The following is an 18775-nucleotide window of genomic DNA, read 5'->3' as shown; positions in this document are numbered from 1 at the left end:
GCACTGAAAGCCCCACCTGAAACCAGACTCTGAAATCTCCTCACTACCATGACTTTGCCCTCCCCATGCTGACACGCTGGGAAGACGTAGTAAAGCTGTCCCTTACTGGGAGAAGAGTCGGCTCAGCTTTGTCTGACCAACAGGTCAATCTGTGATACTTCTGGTGAGCCAGCATTCAGCAAGAAGAAACGGAGTCAGGGGGAGTCTTCTGCTTGACCTTTGGGGTGGGGATGGGCAGCAGCCTGAGCCCAGGCTAGTCCACTGCAGACAGCTAGAGCAGAGCCCCCACAATCAGAGAGACAGTGACCAGGGGAGTTCTGGAAAGGTGCTCAGGGACCTCCTAGTACAGCCCCTTCCCTTACAGACAGCAATCGGGGTCCAGAGAGGGGAAAAGGATTTGTCCAACTCACAGAGCTCACTGTGGCTTTTCGATGGATTAAATGAGTTAATATCTGTAACGTGCTTAGCCACTGCCTGGTATGCACTAAGCTCTATATGTGTTTGTTAAATAAAAATGATGGAGAGTCTAGCCTAAAACTCAAGGCAAACTCAGGCTGACCCCCCAGATTTAGAAAACAAAAACTGACTTAAACCTTGAACCCAGAAGCTGTTTCTAACTTGCATCAGAACACGTGGAGGGCTTGTTAAAGCCGAGTGCTGGGCCCCACCTCCAGAGCATCTGATTCTGTAGATATGGGGGTTGGGGGGAGCTCTCTAACCCGCTCCCTGGATGCTGCTGCTGGTCCAGAGACGCCTCCTTCAGAACTTCGGACCCTGAGAAATCAATCGCTAAGGGTAGAATTTCTGGCATCAGTCAGGGAGAAATGGGGGCACAGCAGGTCCCTTCATCCTTCCGCAGGTACCGGGTCTCCCCCAGCTGATATTTAGCGCTCTGCAGCAGCACAGCGTCAGGGCAGGCGTCAACTCTGCCTGGCCGTGCCTCCGCCCACTGTGAATGTTCCAAGCCTCACCCCAGCCGAGCTGCTTTACCTCATGCTTCCAGCAAGAGGGGCAGCCCCTCCTCTTCGCTGGTGGTGGGATCAACACTCTGGCCGCGAGAGGTGTGTGCCGTGAGAATAAATCAAACACCAAGAGGCAGATGAAACCAACGTGTTCTTTATTGCAGACTGAAACTAAGGGCTCATTCACACAGTGGGCTTTGATTTGGGGCCATCTCTGACGCCCAAGCTTCCCCAGCAGGCAAGGGCAAACTCTCCAAGCAGAGTAGAAAACAGCTTCCAGAAGCATCCCCTTCAAAGGGCTTGAGGCGAGGACCTGGGGAAGCAGCGGCTTAGCATGCAGAGGTTACCCGGAAAGGCAGGGCTCCAGAGGGCCAGGCAAACCCAGCCCTCCTCTCCTGGTGGCTTTGGGTCAGTCCCTTCACTGGGAGTGCCACACAGACTCTGAAAAGATCGAAGAGGCCCAAGGTCTCTGGGGACTGCTTTAGGGAGGGGGATGAACACAGACTCGGACCCCTGACAGGGCAGGGGGAGAGCTGAGAACCTTCACCCTCCACTCTGAGGACATCCCGAGGGTCACCCCAGGCCTCTGCTTTTCAAACAGTAAAGTGCTCGTAGGAATCACCTGGGGATCTTTTGAAATGCAGGTTCTGATTCCGGAGGTCTGCGGTGGGGCCTGGGATTCTGCGTTTCTAACGAGCTCCCGTGGACGCCAATGCTGCTGGCCCACAGACCATACTTGAGTTGCAAAGTTCTAGCCATACAATGCCTTTGTGCATGTCGGAAAAGTACGCCCCTTCTTTGACAAGGCGAAACCCCACTCCGGGACACAGGCTGGGGGGTAGGGGGTACCAGGACAGCTTAGGCTAGACTGCAGACTCACTTGTCCCCAGCGTCCATGGCTGAACTCGGAAGCCCTAGAAGATCCCGTTTCAGCCTCCTCACCCTGAAAACCCTTTTTTCCAGAGCTTCACCAACCAGGCCTTGGGAGATGAGCAGAGTGAACATGAACACCGAGCGCTCAGCGACGGGCCAACAATGGCCCAACCTGTCAGCCTCTCGCCGAGAGACAGAAGGCCTGAGCGGGGGCGGGCCTTGGAGCTGGAGAGGGGGAACGGGACTGGGAGCGTTCTGATAAAGGGTTAGTGCTCTGAGCGGTGGTCTGAGCTCTGAACAGCCTAACCTTAGGAGTGGAAGACTGGCCACTGGTCCACAAATGTAGGATCTGGGTAGCCTGGCTTGCTCCAAGCCCTGGGGCCTCAGGTGTCTCCCACAGACCAGGCAAGGTGGGCTCTGAGCCTGCTTGCTCCACAGATGAGAAGGTGGGAGGTAGATACCTGGGGATCAAGGGGTCAGAGGTTCTCCAAACCACAGGTGTTGTCAGGAAGCAAGAGCCCCAGGCTCTCTCCTGGTAGAGGGACCAGTTGCCCCTGTTTGCCGGGTGTCATCCCAGTGTTTGCACTGAAAGTTCCACGTCCCAGGAAACCCCTCAGTCCCGGGCAAACAGAGATGGTTGGTCACGCAATTACCTGGCCACACCCTAGACTCCAGGTTGAGGGCCTAGAGATGACTAGGTCATCAGGGCTCTGGGTGGTGGCCTGGGAGCTGGCTGGCCACGAACCCAATGGTCCATAGTGCCTTCTGCCCCGTGTGGACCAGTGACAAGGCAGCCAGACTCCTGCCAGAGGGAGACTGTTGAGGGTGGCACAGGTGCAAATGGCTTTGCTTCTCTCTGGGCCACCTCTCCTGCAGCAGAAGGGCTGATGTCAGGCACCCCCGCTCACTCCCAGGGGAGGGATGGGGCACTCCTGACTTCCTACCCCACCGATTTCTTAGGCATGAGGAAGGACAGAGCCTACTTGATTTGCTCTCCACTTGCCAGCCTGCTGGTTCTTGGGCTCCTATACAAACGTTCTCAACCCTGCTACAGTGTCAGGCCACACTGCCTCCACAGCTTTCCCATGACTCCTGGTTCAGGTTCCTGCCAATCCAGGGACCCACAGGGCTGAGGACGGGGCACTGTGGAAGGCCTCATCCTGGTCGGTTCTCAGGAATCAATAAATAGATGGAGATTGTCTTCTGTCCCTCTTACGGCAGCCACTGGCTTTCAGCACTAGAAACAAGGCCTCGAACCCACAAGGGCCTGGAAAATGCTCAGCGATGCTCATCCGTGGGCCCAGAAGGTACCAATGATTTGAAGGTAACTTGGAGGCATGTGTTCCCCCAAAAGCCTTCAGGGAGCCCAAAGGAGGCAAAAGCCCCTGCCATTGCCCCTTTCCTCAGATTGTAAGGCTCAGAGCATCTGCCCAGGTTTGCACAGAAGCTGTGAGTGCCCAGAGTCTGGGCTCCAGCCCCGTCCTCGCCTCCTCCCTCCGGGCATTCCAGGGCCCACTACTGCTCTACGCTATCTATCCTGGACCGCCACACCCCTCCCGCCACATGCTATTCAGCCCGCCCGCCCCCAACCCCCCAAACTTGGCCTCCCATGGGCGCGTAGGACTCCCTCCCCTCAGGGCGCCAGGCCAGGTGGCCTCTGTCCCTTGCTGGGCGGGCATGAGGAGGGAAGCCTAGGGTGGGGAGGCCCGCGCATCCTCCGGAGACATGAGCATGTCGAATTTGATGAGCGGCGGGGCGATGACACGCACCTCCGCATTCAGCGGGTTGAAGCGCAGGTTGATGCTGCGCAAGGCGGGCATGGCGGCCAGCTTCTCCACGGGCACGTCTGTCAGGGAGAGAGGGACAGATTAGGGGGCTGGAGCCAAGCGGGCAGAGAAGAAGGAGGATGCATCACCCGATGCACATGGGCTCAGTGCCCGGCACCCGGCCCTGTGTGAGGGGCCATTGGGGCCCACCAGGGCATTACAACCACATGCAGAAAAGCATCCTAAAAAATAAAGTTACTGTGCTCCGCAACAAGAGAAGCCACCGCAATGAGAAGCCCGCGCACTGCAAAGAAGAGTAGCCCCTGCTCACCGCAACTAGAGAAAGCCCGCGCGCGGCAAGGAAGACCCAACGCAGCCAAAAAAAAAAAAAAAAAGTTAAACACCGATTACCACTTATCCCAGCCATGCCACTCTTGAGTGGAACTCACAGACTGCAAACAGGTATTCAAATACGTGCACACGTGTTTACAGCAGCACTATTCACAACAGCCAATGTCCACCAACGAATGGATAAACAACAAGTGGTATAGCCAAACAATGGAATATTAGTCAGCCTGACACATGCTACAACATAGATGAACCTGGAAAACCTTATGCTGAATGAAAGAAGTCAGACACAAAAGGTCACAGAGTATATGATTCTATTCATATTAAGTGTCCAGAATAGGCAAAGCCATAGGGGCGGAAAGTAGATTAGTGGCTGCCAGAGGCTGGGGTGAGGGGACTGGAGAGTGACTGCTTAACGGGTGCAGGGTCTCCTTTGGGGAGATGAAAGTATTCTGGAACTAGAGTTGACAGGTGCAGAACATTGTGAATGCACTAAATGCCACTGAATTGTACACTTTTAAATGGTTAATTTTATCTCAATTAAAAAAAAAAAAAAAAAAAGGACCAGAACAGGCAGCAGCTATACTAATACTTGATAACATTTACGGTTCCTCACACCTAATCTTTAGGATCACTCAGTCTCTGGTTCAAGTCCCAGGTCAGCCACATAACAACTGCGTACCTAAAGCAAATTATTAAACTTCATATCATATATCTGGAAAAGACGAAAACTCTAATTTGAAAAGATACATGCACCGTGATGTTCATAGCAGCACTATTTACAGTAGCCAAGACATGGAAGCAACCTAAGTGTCCATCAACAGATGAATGGATAAAGGAGATGTAGTACATATATACAATGGAATATTACTAAGCCATAAAAAAAGAATGAAATAATGCCATTTGCAGCAACATGGATGGACCTAGAGATTATCATACTGAGTGAAGTCAGACAGAGAAAGACAAATATCATATGATATCAATTCTAAGTGGAATCTAAAATATGATACAAATGAACTTATTTACAAAACAGAAACAGGCTCACAGACATAGAAAACAAACTCATGGTTACCAAAGGGGAAAGGTGGGGTCGGGGAGGGACAAATTAGGGATTTTGGATTAACAGATACACACCACTATATATAAAATAGATAACAAGGATTTACTGTAGAGCACAGGGAACTATATTCAACCTATATGGGAAAGAATGTAATAACCTATATGGCAAAGAATCTGAAAAAAATATATATGTATAGCTGAATCACTTTGCTATATACCTACAACTAACACAATATTGTAAATCAACTATCCTTCAATTAAAAACATAATAAAATAAACTTCATATCAGGGTAATAATAGTATATACCTCACAGGGTTGTTTAAGGATGAATGAGAGAATATCTGTGCAGTGATTCCTCGGAGATATTGCGGGTTTCGTTCCAGACCACAGCAATAAAGTGAATATCAAAACAAAGCGAGTCACATGAATTTTTTTTGGTTTCCCAGCGCATATAAAAGTTATGTTACCCTACACTGTAGTCTATTAAGTATGCAATAGCATTATGTTTAAAAAAACAATGTACATACCTTAACTTTAAAATACTTTATTGCTAAGAAAATGTTCACCATCATGTGAGCCTTCAGCAAGTCACAGTCTTTTTGCAATAGTAACATCAAAGATCGCTGATCACAGATCACGGGAGTTTGCCCTCCCTTAGCACCTTGGGGTGAGTGGCTCTGAGCTCCCTGGGGGCTGGCTCTGTTCGTTAGACCAAGGGTCCAGTGCTGGAGGCAGGGGCAACTCTTAACCTCCTGAGAGCAGAGTCTTTCTTTGTCCTTGAATTCCCAGGGCCAAACACTATATCTGGCACATAGACATTGTGGGCACAAAAACACGTTCTGGGCAGCCGGCAGGGAGTTACTAGGGTGGGTCGTGGTCGGGAGCTGGGTCCCAAGTGAGACTGGCTATAGTGCGGCGAGTGGGGATCTTGTTTGACAGGCAGGAACCTGCATGATGGATGAGAGGACAGGAGCCGTGAAGGAGGCGATGGGGAGGGACCCAGAGCCCAAGGCAAACGTGGAGGCTCAGGTAGGGAAAGAAGCAGAGATAAGGCGTTTCTAGAATGCAAGGTTATGACCAGATGCTACTCCTGGGAGGGGAGGAAAAGCAAGATCAACCGCTCTCAGTTCCTGCTCACCTTCTGCTTCCTCTGGAGCTCATCCGCATGCTAATGTCACATTACACAGCTGCCAGCAGCCTGCTCCTCTATGCCCCTTACTGGGTGGGGCGGCTGCTGGAGTGGGGGCTGAAGGAAGGGGTTGCCTGGGGCATTTCTTGTCTTTATTCATGGAAAGTGGGCCCCCAATTTCCCTACCAGTTAATGGCTGGGAAGAGAAGGGCTAATGACTTGGAAGCTTCCCCTTCTCCACATTAGCACATTAGCTTTGTAATGGCCAACAGCACAGCCAGCAGCTGGGCAGGCCGGACAGACACACCATCCCCTCTGCCCCTGATCGCCCAGATAAGAAAATCCTCTTGCCTTGGGCTCTTAAGAAGTCAGATCATTTCACAGGGTATTATACCCCCATGTGACACAGGAGGAAATCAAAGCCCAGGGAGGTTAACACCTTGTTAAAATGGGCCCAAGGGACTTCCCTGGCAGTCCAGTGGTTAAGACTCCACACTTCCGATGCAGGGGACGCAGGTTCCATCCCTGGTCGGGGAACTAAGATTCCCACATCCGCGGGGCACAGCCAATTGAAAAAAAAAAAAGGGCCCAAGAAAGGAGGCTGCTTCTAGGAACTGATATTTGAGGGCCTGTGCTAGGTGGTTCTTCATAATGACCCATTTGGCAGATAAGGAAACTGGGCCTCGGATTCTCCAGGCTGACAATGATCCTCTAACTCTGCTCCAGCTCCCCTGGATTTTTCAACTAGGCCTGACTTTTGTGCTTCAGTGTTCATCTCTCATTGTCTAATTTTAGCAAGAATTCTGCTAAGTTGGTTTAGCCAGAATCCTCCACCCTCGATACCTAATCAGGTTCCTCACCGTCCACTATCCCCTAGGTGATGTCAGATCACCCTGGCCTGCCTTCAAGCAAGAACTAGGGGTTGCTAAGGACTTTCTCTCTCTGGACTCCGTGACTCCTCCACCCCTCAGCCAGGGAGGCCTGCGGGCTGCAGAGGGGCCGGTGCTCCTGAGATGGGGAGGAGGGTCTCCCTGTGACGCCCCTGCTCTGCTGAGGTTTGCTGGGCGTGGCACGAAGACCAGCTGCAGCCCAGGCTTGGAGCAAATCCCCGTGACTCCAGGCCTAGAGACAGCAGCGCTGCCTGAGTTCTCAGCCTGTCTTTTCCAAGTACCACTCACTGAGCTGGCCTCTTCAGGGTCTGCAGCGTTCCCCAAACCACTCTGCTGAAGGACAGTGATGGCGGGGATTAAGTGTCTCTCCTTCCCCTGATTTAACCGCTAAAGTTGCTGGAGCAGCTTAGAGGAAGGAGCAATGGGGCCACCAGACTGCGTCAAAGCTGGCAGAATCAACAAACTGGAGCAGCCAAGCTAGCAAGCAACAAGCCCAAGAGGCCAATCGGGAGTTTCTGGATAAAGCTTAAAAGAGAACATTTACGCTCAGAGCATCCTGACAAGAGCAGGAGATGGCTGGAGGGTGGAGAGGAGGATGTGAAATGATCTGCGTTGTGTGGGTGGGGAAACTGAAGCTTGAAGAGGTTACATAAGGTTCCTAGGGCTACAAGACACATTGGCGTCATGGTGGTAATGGAAGCCAGGTCCCTGGGCTTTGGCACACCTGGAGAGGAAGAGGAGCCCAGCTCTGCCCTCTCCCCTAGGCCACGCCTTCATCCCCATTCGCCCATGTCCTGTGGATCCTCATATTCCAGCTCAGAGGCCCCTTCCTCTGTCACTCCCTCTGGTCCGCATCCAAAGTCCCATAACCCTTTATACGAGACTCATATCACGCATCACACTCTGGGACTATGTTCACCCTAGAAGTGCAGTACCTGGCACAGTGCTCACAGGTGCTCAATAGCTATTTGTTGGATGAATGAGTGAACGAACAAATGAATGAATATTTTACCTCTTGAACTAGATCGTAAGTTCCTTCAGGCTCAGAACCACCCTGGGCTGGGCACACAGTGGACCCACCACCAACACCACTTGATTAAGCAACTCTGACCTCAATACATTCAAGAGTTGGGGCCCTTCCCCTGACCTGACCCATTCTGGGCACCTTTGCCAGTCAGGGCCAGGCCTCTGTGGGCCAAGGCTGTGATAGGTTACTGGCCCTTTAGTGCAATAATCCAATTTAGAAAATGAGAAAATATTGACGAGCAGAAATAAAATCACCCACGTCTCACCACGCAGAACCAATCACTGTTAATGTGAGGTACATGGCCTTACCAACTTTTAAACATGCGTGCGTGTGTGTGTGTGTGTGTGTGTGTGTGTGTGCATACACAACTATGTTTCAAAAATGGCCTCCTAGATACTATGCCATAACATGCTTTTCTTGATGACACATTGTGAACATCTTTTCAGGTTACAAGTCTGTGACATTATTATGGCCACGTGGTAGTCCATGGAATGGCAGGATCACACTTTGGCTCATGTTTCTACTGTTAGACATTTAGTTTGTTTCCAGCTTTCACTATTACAGACAATGAGAGATGGATCCAACCCTCTTCCCACCGCAGACTGCCCTCCCAGACTCCTGCCTATGTCTGTGGAAGCTTAAAATAATCAATAAGAGCAGAATCAGAGTGGGCAGTATTTAGAGAAAATTACTTCTCCAAGGTCAGCTTGACCTCCCTTCACTAATCATTGGCACTATTGACTGGAAAACTTGTTTCATGCCAGTGGGAAAAGCTAGAGGCAAGATGATAAAAATGATCGCTTCAGAGCACGATTCATCATACGCGTGGTACCCATGGTCTGAAAGGAGGCTGAGAGGAGGAGGGGTCTGGGCCCAGGGAAGTGGTAAGGGGTACTGAGTGAGCTTCCCAGCACAGAGGTAACCCAGCAGAGACCAGTGACTTCTGATTCCTGCTTTGGGTGGAGCTGAGTCCCATGACATCTAAGGTCCCATCTGGAATTGGGATGAGAGGCTCCCCAACCTGGTGGCCTCGGGCCCCAGTTCCCCGGCTTCCTTGGCAGCTTAGAAACAAATCATGGCGCCCTGTTGGCCGCCCAGGCTGGTGCAACACAACGGTTTACACAAGGCTGGCTGTCTCACTTCTGATCCAGGTGGTCTCCTTCCAGCCAGAATGCCGGATTTTTCAGGATTTTTCAGCTTCTCTGCCTCCAATCCCCAAAGGATCCCGACCAGTGAGCGTGGAGCCTGAGGCCTCCTTACGATGGGACCTGGGGTGCTGGGTAAAGATGCAGAGGCAGCGCCCCAGCCCTAGTGCCTCAGGCCTGTGGGCAGCACGTGGGAGGCTGCCTTAGCCTCCCCAGGGGGCTGTGGGCACATTCGTGCTCGAGAATTCAGGCTGGCCTGACATCAGCCTTGACACAGCTCTTGGTGCCTGGTGCCTCAACAGCGAAGATCAAGGATGCTGAGCTGAGCTGAGCTTCACGCCCCACTCGAAATGCCACAAGACACAAGCAGGCAAACTATGGTAACCTGGCGGGACAGAGAATTGTGCCTGTAACAGGAGGCTCCCGGGCCACACTCACGGCTGGGTCTGTCCCTTCAGAAGCCCGGGGGTGGGGGCAGTGACCGAGCTCCCCCACTGCACAGAGCCCTGGCCCGAGCCCTGGTTGTCAGGGGGATGTACGCAGGAAGAAAGCAGCAGCAGCCCTTGCGCTCAGGAAGCACAGAGAACACTGCATGCCCTTGACAGTCCTGCAGGCTGAGTCCCTCAAGGAAGGCTGTTTGGCTCGGGGAGTTCTAAGTCCTCTGGTGAAAGAGAGGCCAGCTGGGGGAGTGGATGGGGCAGAGACCCAGGCCCTGACCTCGGATCTGCCACTTGGAGTCGTGCAACCTCAGGCAGGCCCCTAACCCCGGTGAACCTCCACCTCCCATCTTTAAACGGTCCTCTGCTTCATGGGGCCACGGGGGCTGGCAGAAGGGACCACGCAGCGCTCCCCAAGGAGGTGCAGAGAGTGTGGCGGGCACCCCGTCAAGAGGATGGGGAGCACAGAGTGTTTTAGGGAATACATTAATGAACCTTAAGTGCAGGCTGTGGGGAAAGAAAAACAAAGGGGGAGAAAAGCCCCCACTGTGATTTCCTTCTCCTCCGCACCTCAGACTGGCCAGCAAGGTGGGCCCATGGGCTCCCAGTGCGGCCACCTGCCAGCACCGCCACCTCCTGCACGCTCCCCCGCCCGGATCCAACGTGCAGTCAAAGCCGGGTCAGAACACGGTCCCCTTACTGGCTGCTCTGGAGACAGCCAAGTAAGTAACTCGGATTGCCTGGCCCAAGCCTGGCATTTGTCTACCCAGTCAGATTCCCCATTTTGCTCCCCTGTGCCCACCGCCCCTCCCCCCTGAAGGCCCCCCACCCCTGCTGCTCTGCTCCTCCAGCTGCTTCAGTTAGATACTCCGGGAGGGCCTCGGGAAAGAAGGGCAGTTTTGCCATGGCCTCCCATGAAGTGTCTGCCGGTCCCTCCCTCACAGCTGAAGGTATGTGTCTATAACACTCACAAGGAAGATTAGAGCTGCCTCATCTGCTGTGTGTACAGCCAGAGTCTGGAAGTGAGGGGTGAAGGACGCATGGGATGGAAAAGTAATCGCCTCCGCTACAGGCTCTTCTCCTGGGTGGGGCGGACACGTGAATAGCTCCTTTGTAAATCTTCTCCATGCTTGGAACCTAAGGTCTTTGCCACCAACTTTACAACTCTTTCTACTCAGGCTTAAGATCATTGTCAGAGAAATAAGACCTCCGTTATAATTGGAAAAATAAGAAGAAAAGCTCCTAAGATAAGCACCAGATGGGAGTGAATTAGGTAGGGCCTCACCAGGGAAACCAGCTTCTGAGAAACAAAATGAGTGGAAGGTGGTGGTGGAGGGGAAGTGGTGGAGTGGTCAGGACACCAGCAAGGAAGTGGTGTGCTGGCTAATGTTTAACAATCCACTTCCTGGAGGGAAACATCCCTGATTTGTGGCATTTGCCAATTTTTCGCGGTGTAAATATTCCTACCGTGGCCAATTTCAAGCTACCAAGGTGAGGTCACTGAACTTGAGGAAGCACCTCCAGTAATGGTGAGCCAAGTCAAGTAGCCCAGGCAGGACCACAGGCTCCTGAGCACAGGGTGTCAGAGCTCAGGCCAACTCCTGTCCACCTACACTAGGATTCTTTGGAATAAACTTGAACTTTGGGAACTGGCCCACTGTTTTGCTGTCTGCATGTTCTCAGTTGCCTCTGGCTCACTGATAAAGTTCCTTCTGAAAATGCCAGGTGAGCGGGCTGTGCTACAGGGAAATCACAAGTGGGGGGTTTGTGGGCACTGTGGCAGCAGAGCCACTGTGCCCAGGGTCCAGGGGACAGTAGGGTCCGTGGGAAAGAGGAACCCTGAGCAAAGAGGCAAGTCCACAGAGCTCACCTCTGCCACCCTCCCAGCCAACCATCAGCTCTCACGGCTGGGCTGACTGCTCTTCTCATTCTGATGTAGCTACACACGTACACACACGCAACAGACACTGAGAGAAGGATGAAAGAGGCTACAGCTTCTTCAGGGATGGAATGTGCTTGTTGATGGAAGGTTCTGGTTTAGCTCCATGGTTCTATCTTGCCTGCACATTGGAATCATCCGGGGAGCTTTAAAAAATCATCAAGCCCCAAACCCACCATCAGAGATTCTGACTTAATTGGCATGGGGTATGGCCTGGACACAGGTGTTTTTAAAATCTCCCAGATGATCTGAATGCACAGCTAGTTTGAGTACCACTGGTCTTCCCAGTGAGGCTTAATGAGAGAATCTGGTGAAAACGCTCATATAGCACTTCCATCCTAGGATGTTGCCCACCTGCTTCACTGTGTGGGGGAGAGCTGTCAAGAGCTAGGCTGATTGCCTGCATTCGTGGCATAGGGAATCCTGCCTCATCACCTTACACTGTTCTCTCCACCCCAAGGAAGTTTCCCTCCAACCAAAGTTACGTGCTCCAGCCATAACTTTCCTGTGGCTTTCAATCTCCCTCCAGCTATATGCAAAAATTGTCTCTCCTTATGCAAAGCACTGTCCTCAATAGCTGGGGTTCTGGAGCAAGACTGCCTGGGTTGGAACCCTGGTTTTGTCCAGGCAGCATGACCTTGGCCAAGTTACTTAACTTCCCTGAGCCTCAGTTTCCTCACCTGGGGAGAATAATAGTACCTGCTTCATAAGGTTGTCGTGAGCGTTAAATAAGAGCACACTTGAAAATGGTTAGAGAAGATCCAGATATGAAATAAATGGCCACTAAGTATCAGCTAGTGTAACTGACCATGACATGAGCCCCGTGAGAACAGGGAGCGGGCTTTGTCCATCTCCATCTCCAGCACAGCGCCTAGCGCACAGCAAGCTGCTCAATCAAAAAACGACAACTGTCGAATGAACATTTCCCAAATGCCTAAATCCGTGTTCGTGACCCTGCGAGCCTCTTACTCCCTGAATAAGGCCCTTGCAAGGCTGAGCTTTGAGAGTCAGAGCATCTGGGCTGCTCTCCAGCACTCTGGACAGAGACAGGGACAGACAATCCCTTAGACTGGCTTGTCTAAGGGAGCAAGAAAGTATTTTGTTTTAAGCAAATGTCAAAGAACTTTTCCTGCTGTTCACCTGTGTGCTACCAGCAGAGTGCTACCAGCACCCTGGAGAACTGGAGGTTCTGTGGGTAATCAAGGTTTTACCACTCAGTGGCTGGCACAGAGAATGCCATTTGGACAGAGACCAAGCGTGTGAAATGTCTTCTGCCCAGAGACCCGGCTTGCTACTTCCCTTCTGGCAGACGCATGTGGGCAGGAGCTGCAACAGGAGCTTCCCTCCCCTCTATGTCTGGGGACCATGTCTAATTTGCACTAATTGCCATTGAAGACTGTTTGCTCACTCCTAACCTCTCCCTCAAGTGGCTCCACAGCCAGCAAGCGCTCCTACACTGTGTCTAGTGATGGCTTCACGATCAATGCCTGTACCGACTGCTCACTACCCGTGGGTACGGGGCAGCACTCTGCTGGTGCTGGACAAGGGCGTTCTGGGCAGATGGCATGAGTCTGCCGTGCCAAGCAGGCAGCTGCCACCTTGGAGGGTGAATCGTCTTCCCCTGGGCACTGTGACACTCAGCGCTTGGAGGGCAGGGAAAGGCTCAGAGTCTCGCCAGCTGGCTGTGCTCGGGACGGGGTGGGGGTGGTGGTGGAGGTAATTCAAACCCAATGTCCAGGGATCCATCCATTTCTCCCCAGATGGGCTTGGAGCCCAAGATGGGCAGGAGGAATGTGTCAGGGGTTTGACATTGTCTTCCCAGACCTGCTCTGCTTTGACCTGTCTTAGGGTCTAACAGCCTTCTCTGGCAGGCAGGGAGCTACAGGAAGTGTGCTTGCCAATCAGCCCCTCGTAAATACCAGCTAAAAGGCCGCTCACAGGGAGAGCTCCTTTCTCTGCAACCGCAGGGCTCCTGCCAGGGCTGAGCGAGGCCAGTATAAGAAAACTCTGCCCTTGTGACCTGGCCAGTAGCTTACCAGTGCTACCAGACGTGTGACACCCAACCTGCTGCCCCAGGCGCCATCCACACCCTCCTCTCCCGTCACATGAAGACCTGGCAGGCTCCGGAACACCAAAGACACGTGGGCCCAGGCGCGCCAAAGACCTGGGTTCACATCCTGCCTCCACCAGGCCCCTGTGCCGTCTGCTTAATCTCTCTGAGCCTCTCTCTTAGCCGTCAAGTGGAGGTAACGCCCCCTATCCAGAAGAGAGGCCTGAGCAGATTAAATGAGACGATTACAGAGGAGCAGTGTCAAGCAGCCATAGCTGTTAGGTTTTGAAGTCTGTGCGATTTTATCTTTTCAGATCAAATAGAGCATTATTTCTACTTCTGCTTTCCTAGGGTTTCCTCTGTTTAAAAACTATTTTCTGGGCTCCAGTGAAAGAACTCTCCTCCTGTCCCCCCCCAGAGGCACAGAGGGGGTGTGACGGGGAACAATAGGACCAGGTCTCGCTCACTCCCGCTCCCCGGGAAGCCCTCCCCAGCCCAGCTTCCTCGTGTACCACTCACTCAGCACTTGGTACTCAGTGCTTGTGGCTCATGCCCCCAGCCACAGGAGAGTTCCAAGAGCAAAGACAGCCTGCAGAACCTCTCACTAAGGGGCAGCTTGGTAGAGCCCCAAAGTGAAATAAAGCCACATCTCTCTGCCCCTGTGATGCTGATCGATTTAGTCTGTGAAACAGGGTGGAACAGTGATGTCAATGTCAGGGAAGGGCGATCCCGAGGTCCTAGTGGGCATTTGTGCCCCAGGCTAAGGGAGGATATCCTGGAGAATCTCTTCTATTGATGGAGACCAGAGTGAAGCTGCGAGTCCCTGGAGGGATCTGCCCCTCCCCCGCCTGCCCAGAGAAGGGAGAAGTTGCTGTGATACAGGGCCTGGGCCCCCAGTGATACACTGGGCTGTGGCAGGGGTGCAGGTGCCCCCTTGGGCCAGGTGTGCTCCCTCTAAGTCTCCACAGTGCCCCCAAACCATCCTTGTAGCCCAGGGGACAAGGGTCCTGTACTTTGTGGAAACCTTGGGTACCCTGAGGAATTTGTGAGGCTTAAGGAGCAGTTGTGCTTGGGAGGACGGTGCGGCCATTAGCACAGTCAGCTGCCCGGAGGTGGCACCTGGTGCTTTAGGAAAAGGCCCTGCGCTTCTCAGGCCCTGCTGTGCATAGAAAGCACTTGGGGTTCTTGCTCAGGTACAGGTTCTGATTTTCAGGAGGTTGGAGGTGGAGCCTGAGGTTCTGAATTTCTAACAGGTTCCCAGGTGATGCCCGCACTATTGCTGGTCTGTGGATGACACTTTGAGAAGCCAGAGCCTCGACAGGGGTTCTCAAACTTCAGCATGCGTCCGCATCACCTGGGGGGGAACTTATTAAAACTAACTGCTAGGGAATTCCCTGGTGGCCCAGTGGTTAGGACTCGGTGCTTTCACTGCTGTGGCCCAGGTTCAGTCCCTGGTCCGGAACTGAGATCCCATAAGCCAAGTGGCACGGCCAAAAAAAAAAAAAAAAAAAAAAAAAAAAACAGATGCACAAATTGCTGTCTGCCCCCACTCCCCCAGTTTCTGATTGAGGAGGTCTGGGGAGGGGCCTAAGAATATGTATTTCTAACAAGTTCTCAGATGATGCTGCTGGTCCTGGGACCCCCCCCCCCACTCTGAGAACTATTGGCCTTGACAGTAAGAAGTGAAACTGTGTGAACACAGAATTAAGTAAATGCAGCCCAAAGCATCCCTACGTGATACAGGTACAGATGTCCCCCGCTATCTGAAAGTAGAGCATTCCTATAAAAGCTTTCGTAAGCAGAAATGGCATAAAGTGAAGAAGCAATTACCTTAGGATACATCTTATTAACGGACACACAAAATAAACTGAGATAAAGCACATGGCGGCTTGATGCTGAGATGTGGTTCTGGGGAAGGAGCTTGGCAGGGCCACTCTCTCTGCTCGGGGCACAAACTTCCTCTGTTAACACTCGCTGCAAAATAAACGCTGAATGCGATTTGCGCTTTTCCTATTTTTTCATAAAAGTGAAAATCCTCTTCGGATTTCCTTGATTAGCGAAAACAGGTACCAGTGCAGGTCTTTCGTAAAAGTGAAGTGGTGTAAAGCAAACTTTCGAAAAGCAGGGGATACCTGTACTTTTCCTTTTAAGAGTGCTATTGCTCTATTTGTTAAATTCTTAACAAGCTTTTGTTTCCCTATGATCTCTCGCTCTTTCTGGAACAGTGGTTGCACGGGGTAAAAAACCCAGCGAATTGAGGGTGACGGAAAGTTAAATTCTAGCTTAACCAAAACAGTCTCCTGCTTAAGCAAAATGAAGTCTCTGAAATATCAGTACTCGGTCTCCCCTTCACCCCACGTGTTCCAGGAACGTGTTGAACTGCTCTGCAGCATCGAGTAATTGTTAAGGTCTTAGGAGTGAACGCTGCTCCCGCGCCCACCTTCAAGGCCTGTGTGATGGCTGCTGGGGTAAAGAACTGACTCCCTGGTTTTAACAGGATGGGTGACCCATCTTCTGCCCACGTCACCACTCACAGACTAAATGCTTCTACCTCCTGCAAAGCCTTTCCAGGGCTCTCTGGGGAACCCCACCTCTCAAGGACACGTGGACAGCCACCCTCTGCCTGGGAGCCTTCCCCTGGCTCCTCAGCACTTCTGACCTTGTCTTACCTTGTAGCTTACTCTCCGCTTCCACTCAGACTTTCCCTACAGCCTGTAAGCAGCTTAAGGTCAGGGCCTGCATCTCATTCATCTCTGTCGCCCTTATTTCTGCAGAGACTCTCTCTCCCCAGGCAGTCTTGTTTATACACACTCAGAAGCTTCCATATACCAGAGGCTCCTTCTGGTTTGGAAAATATAAGGACCATCCCATATCCCAGAAACTTGTAAGTCACTGTTGTCAGAATAAATACTCTAAGCTACAAACCCTTTCCTCCCTCCTGGAAGTGCCTGGCAGGTTTGTCCCCAGGGACCCAGGAAGCCTCCCATCTGGATGGGGGCACTTGCTATGTGTGTGCCAGGGCCCAGCTTGGCGGGGGGGGGAGGGGGTGCGGTGGAGGAGAGGCCTGTGACCTGCACCACTTCCTGTTCATCTGTACCAGGCCCAGACCTACAGATTCAGGGGGTTAGGACAAAAGCAGAGAAAATGGTAAGACATGAGGCAGGACTTCTGGACTGAGAGCTTGGCCGTGCAGGGTGGCTGAGGTGCGATGGGGTGGAGATAAAGAGTCAGACGGCATTGAACCTGTCATCCACCTGGCTCCACACTCGGGTGAGAGGAGAGCTCATCCCCTTAGCCGAGGCATCACTGCCCATCCTCACGACACCCTCACCATCCAGTCACCCTGAGGATGCAGTGGTGGCGACCACGATGGACAGAGATGCGGGTGGAGATGAGAGGAGGGAAGAGTGCAGCGTAGTTGAGGGGTGAGAGCTGAAGGACAGGGAGCTGGCTGGCTGAGCACAGACCCCAAGTCTCTGTGGGACAACTCATGGAAGAGGCTTTCAATATTTTTTCATCATGACTCACTGTAAGAAATTCATTTTAGGAATTCCCTGGCGGTCCAGTGGTTGGGACTCCGCGCTTTCACTGCCGAGGGTGTGGGTTTGATCCCTGATCAGGGAACTAAGATCCCGCAAGCTGCGTGGCGAGGCCAAAAAAAAAAAAAAGAAAAAAAAAAAACATTTTACAGCATGACCCAGTACCTATATCTGTGCGGGTACGTAGCCAAACTAAAATAAAAAGTCGCAAAGCAGTATGTACCACGCTACAGGTGATGTACTCCAGCACACGCTGGTTTCACAACTTATTAGTGGGTCATGGCTGGCAACTCGAAACAACCTGCCCTATTATGTGTCAGTCATTTCGGAGGGCCTTGGAGCCTTTGGAATTCCCGCTCTGTACTGCGCTCCCGACCAACTGCGCGCCCGCTGTATGCAGACGCCACGCTTGCGCTGGGTGGGGGTGGGGAGCAGATGGCTCCAGAGGCGAGAGCACAGGGAGGCCACATCACACACACGGGCTGGAGGGCCACGAGGCCGCCACGTGCTAACCCAGATCCTCGACCTGAGGGCATTCAGCTACTGGTGAGCACCAAGGACGGGCACCCTCCCCACCCTGCCCACCGGCGGTTGGACCAGAAAACAGAGGGCAGTGTCCCTGCCTCTCCCAGCCTGCATACCCTGATGAGGTCCTGTGCCTTCTCCCCTCCATGGACTGGAGCCCTCTCTCCTCTCCCTGCATCGTGGTCCAGAGAGTGGAGGAAGACTGGGCAGCGGCACTGTTCAGAAACAAGATGCTGCTGCCGCCCTCGGCAACTTCCAGGCCTTCCTGAGGCCAGGCTGGAGGCATCTTTTGAGCAGGTCCCTTCAGAGGCTCCTTCGGATGCACCTGGGGGCTTGCTTCAGAGCTGCTTGTTCTCTACTTACTGAACTAAAGCTTTAAGGCAACTCATGCATCTCCAATTTATTTCTTTAAAAAACGATTTTTAAAAAATTTTCCAATCCTCTCTGAGGGCTCTAAAGGGGAAAAATAAGCCACTCTTAAGGCATCCTAAGCTCCAACTACAATTATCCCAATGAGCTCCTGCAGGAGATCGGCTACAACTGGTGAAGAGTGCAAAGCTATTTCCATAATGAAGGACTTTTCAGCCCTCACCTTCTTCACTGTGACTACGGCTCCCTTCCCTCCAATTGGGCTGCGAAGGCTGTGGCCCGGCCTTCCACTGGTTTGGGAGTTAGAAAGCCATCCAAGTAACTAGGATGGATGGGAGACAGGTAGAAAATAAAAGTGAGGACCCTCCTGCAAGGGAACCATAGCTGCCGCCGTGTGCCCCTCTTTCCACCTGGTTGGGGGAGAGCACCCAGGCGTCCCGCAATGGAGCAGGCCCTGGGGTCAGCCAAGCACCTCGAGGAGCCGCTGGACACTTGGGGAAAACTAGAAGGCAGGGGCAGTCCCCGACATCTCCATGTCCCCCAGGCCTGGCCCAGGCTGGGCAGCAGGGGGCTCTGTCACAGACTGAACTGACTGAGACAGTTCAGTGGCTGATGTCTCTTTTACCTGGCCAGGTGTGCAACAGACACTTGACCATGAAGGCTGGGGGAATGTCTTAGTGCCTCAGTCTCTACATCTATCAGATGGGATGATCACC

General features: G+C 52.5%; 1 protein-coding gene across 1 annotated transcript in view; it reads right to left on the bottom strand.

Annotated features, from left to right (window-relative positions):
* Nucleotides 1-1100: 1100 nt before the first annotated feature.
* The window catches only part of LRRC20 (leucine rich repeat containing 20), a 62587-nt gene continuing 44912 nt past the window's right edge, over nucleotides 1101-18775 (bottom strand). The window contains exon 5 of the mRNA XM_007167736.2: nucleotides 1101-3681. Within this exon, the coding sequence (XP_007167798.1) occupies nucleotides 3527-3681 (155 nt within the window). The 3' untranslated portion in view covers nucleotides 1101-3526. The remainder of the gene's footprint in view (nucleotides 3682-18775) is intronic.

Source organism: Balaenoptera acutorostrata, chromosome 16 (assembly GCF_949987535.1).
Source record: "Balaenoptera acutorostrata chromosome 16, mBalAcu1.1, whole genome shotgun sequence".
Classification (NCBI taxonomy): Eukaryota; Metazoa; Chordata; class Mammalia; order Artiodactyla; family Balaenopteridae; genus Balaenoptera; species Balaenoptera acutorostrata.
Note: the sequence above shows the minus strand (reverse complement) of the source record. Positions and strands in the feature narration are given on the sequence as shown.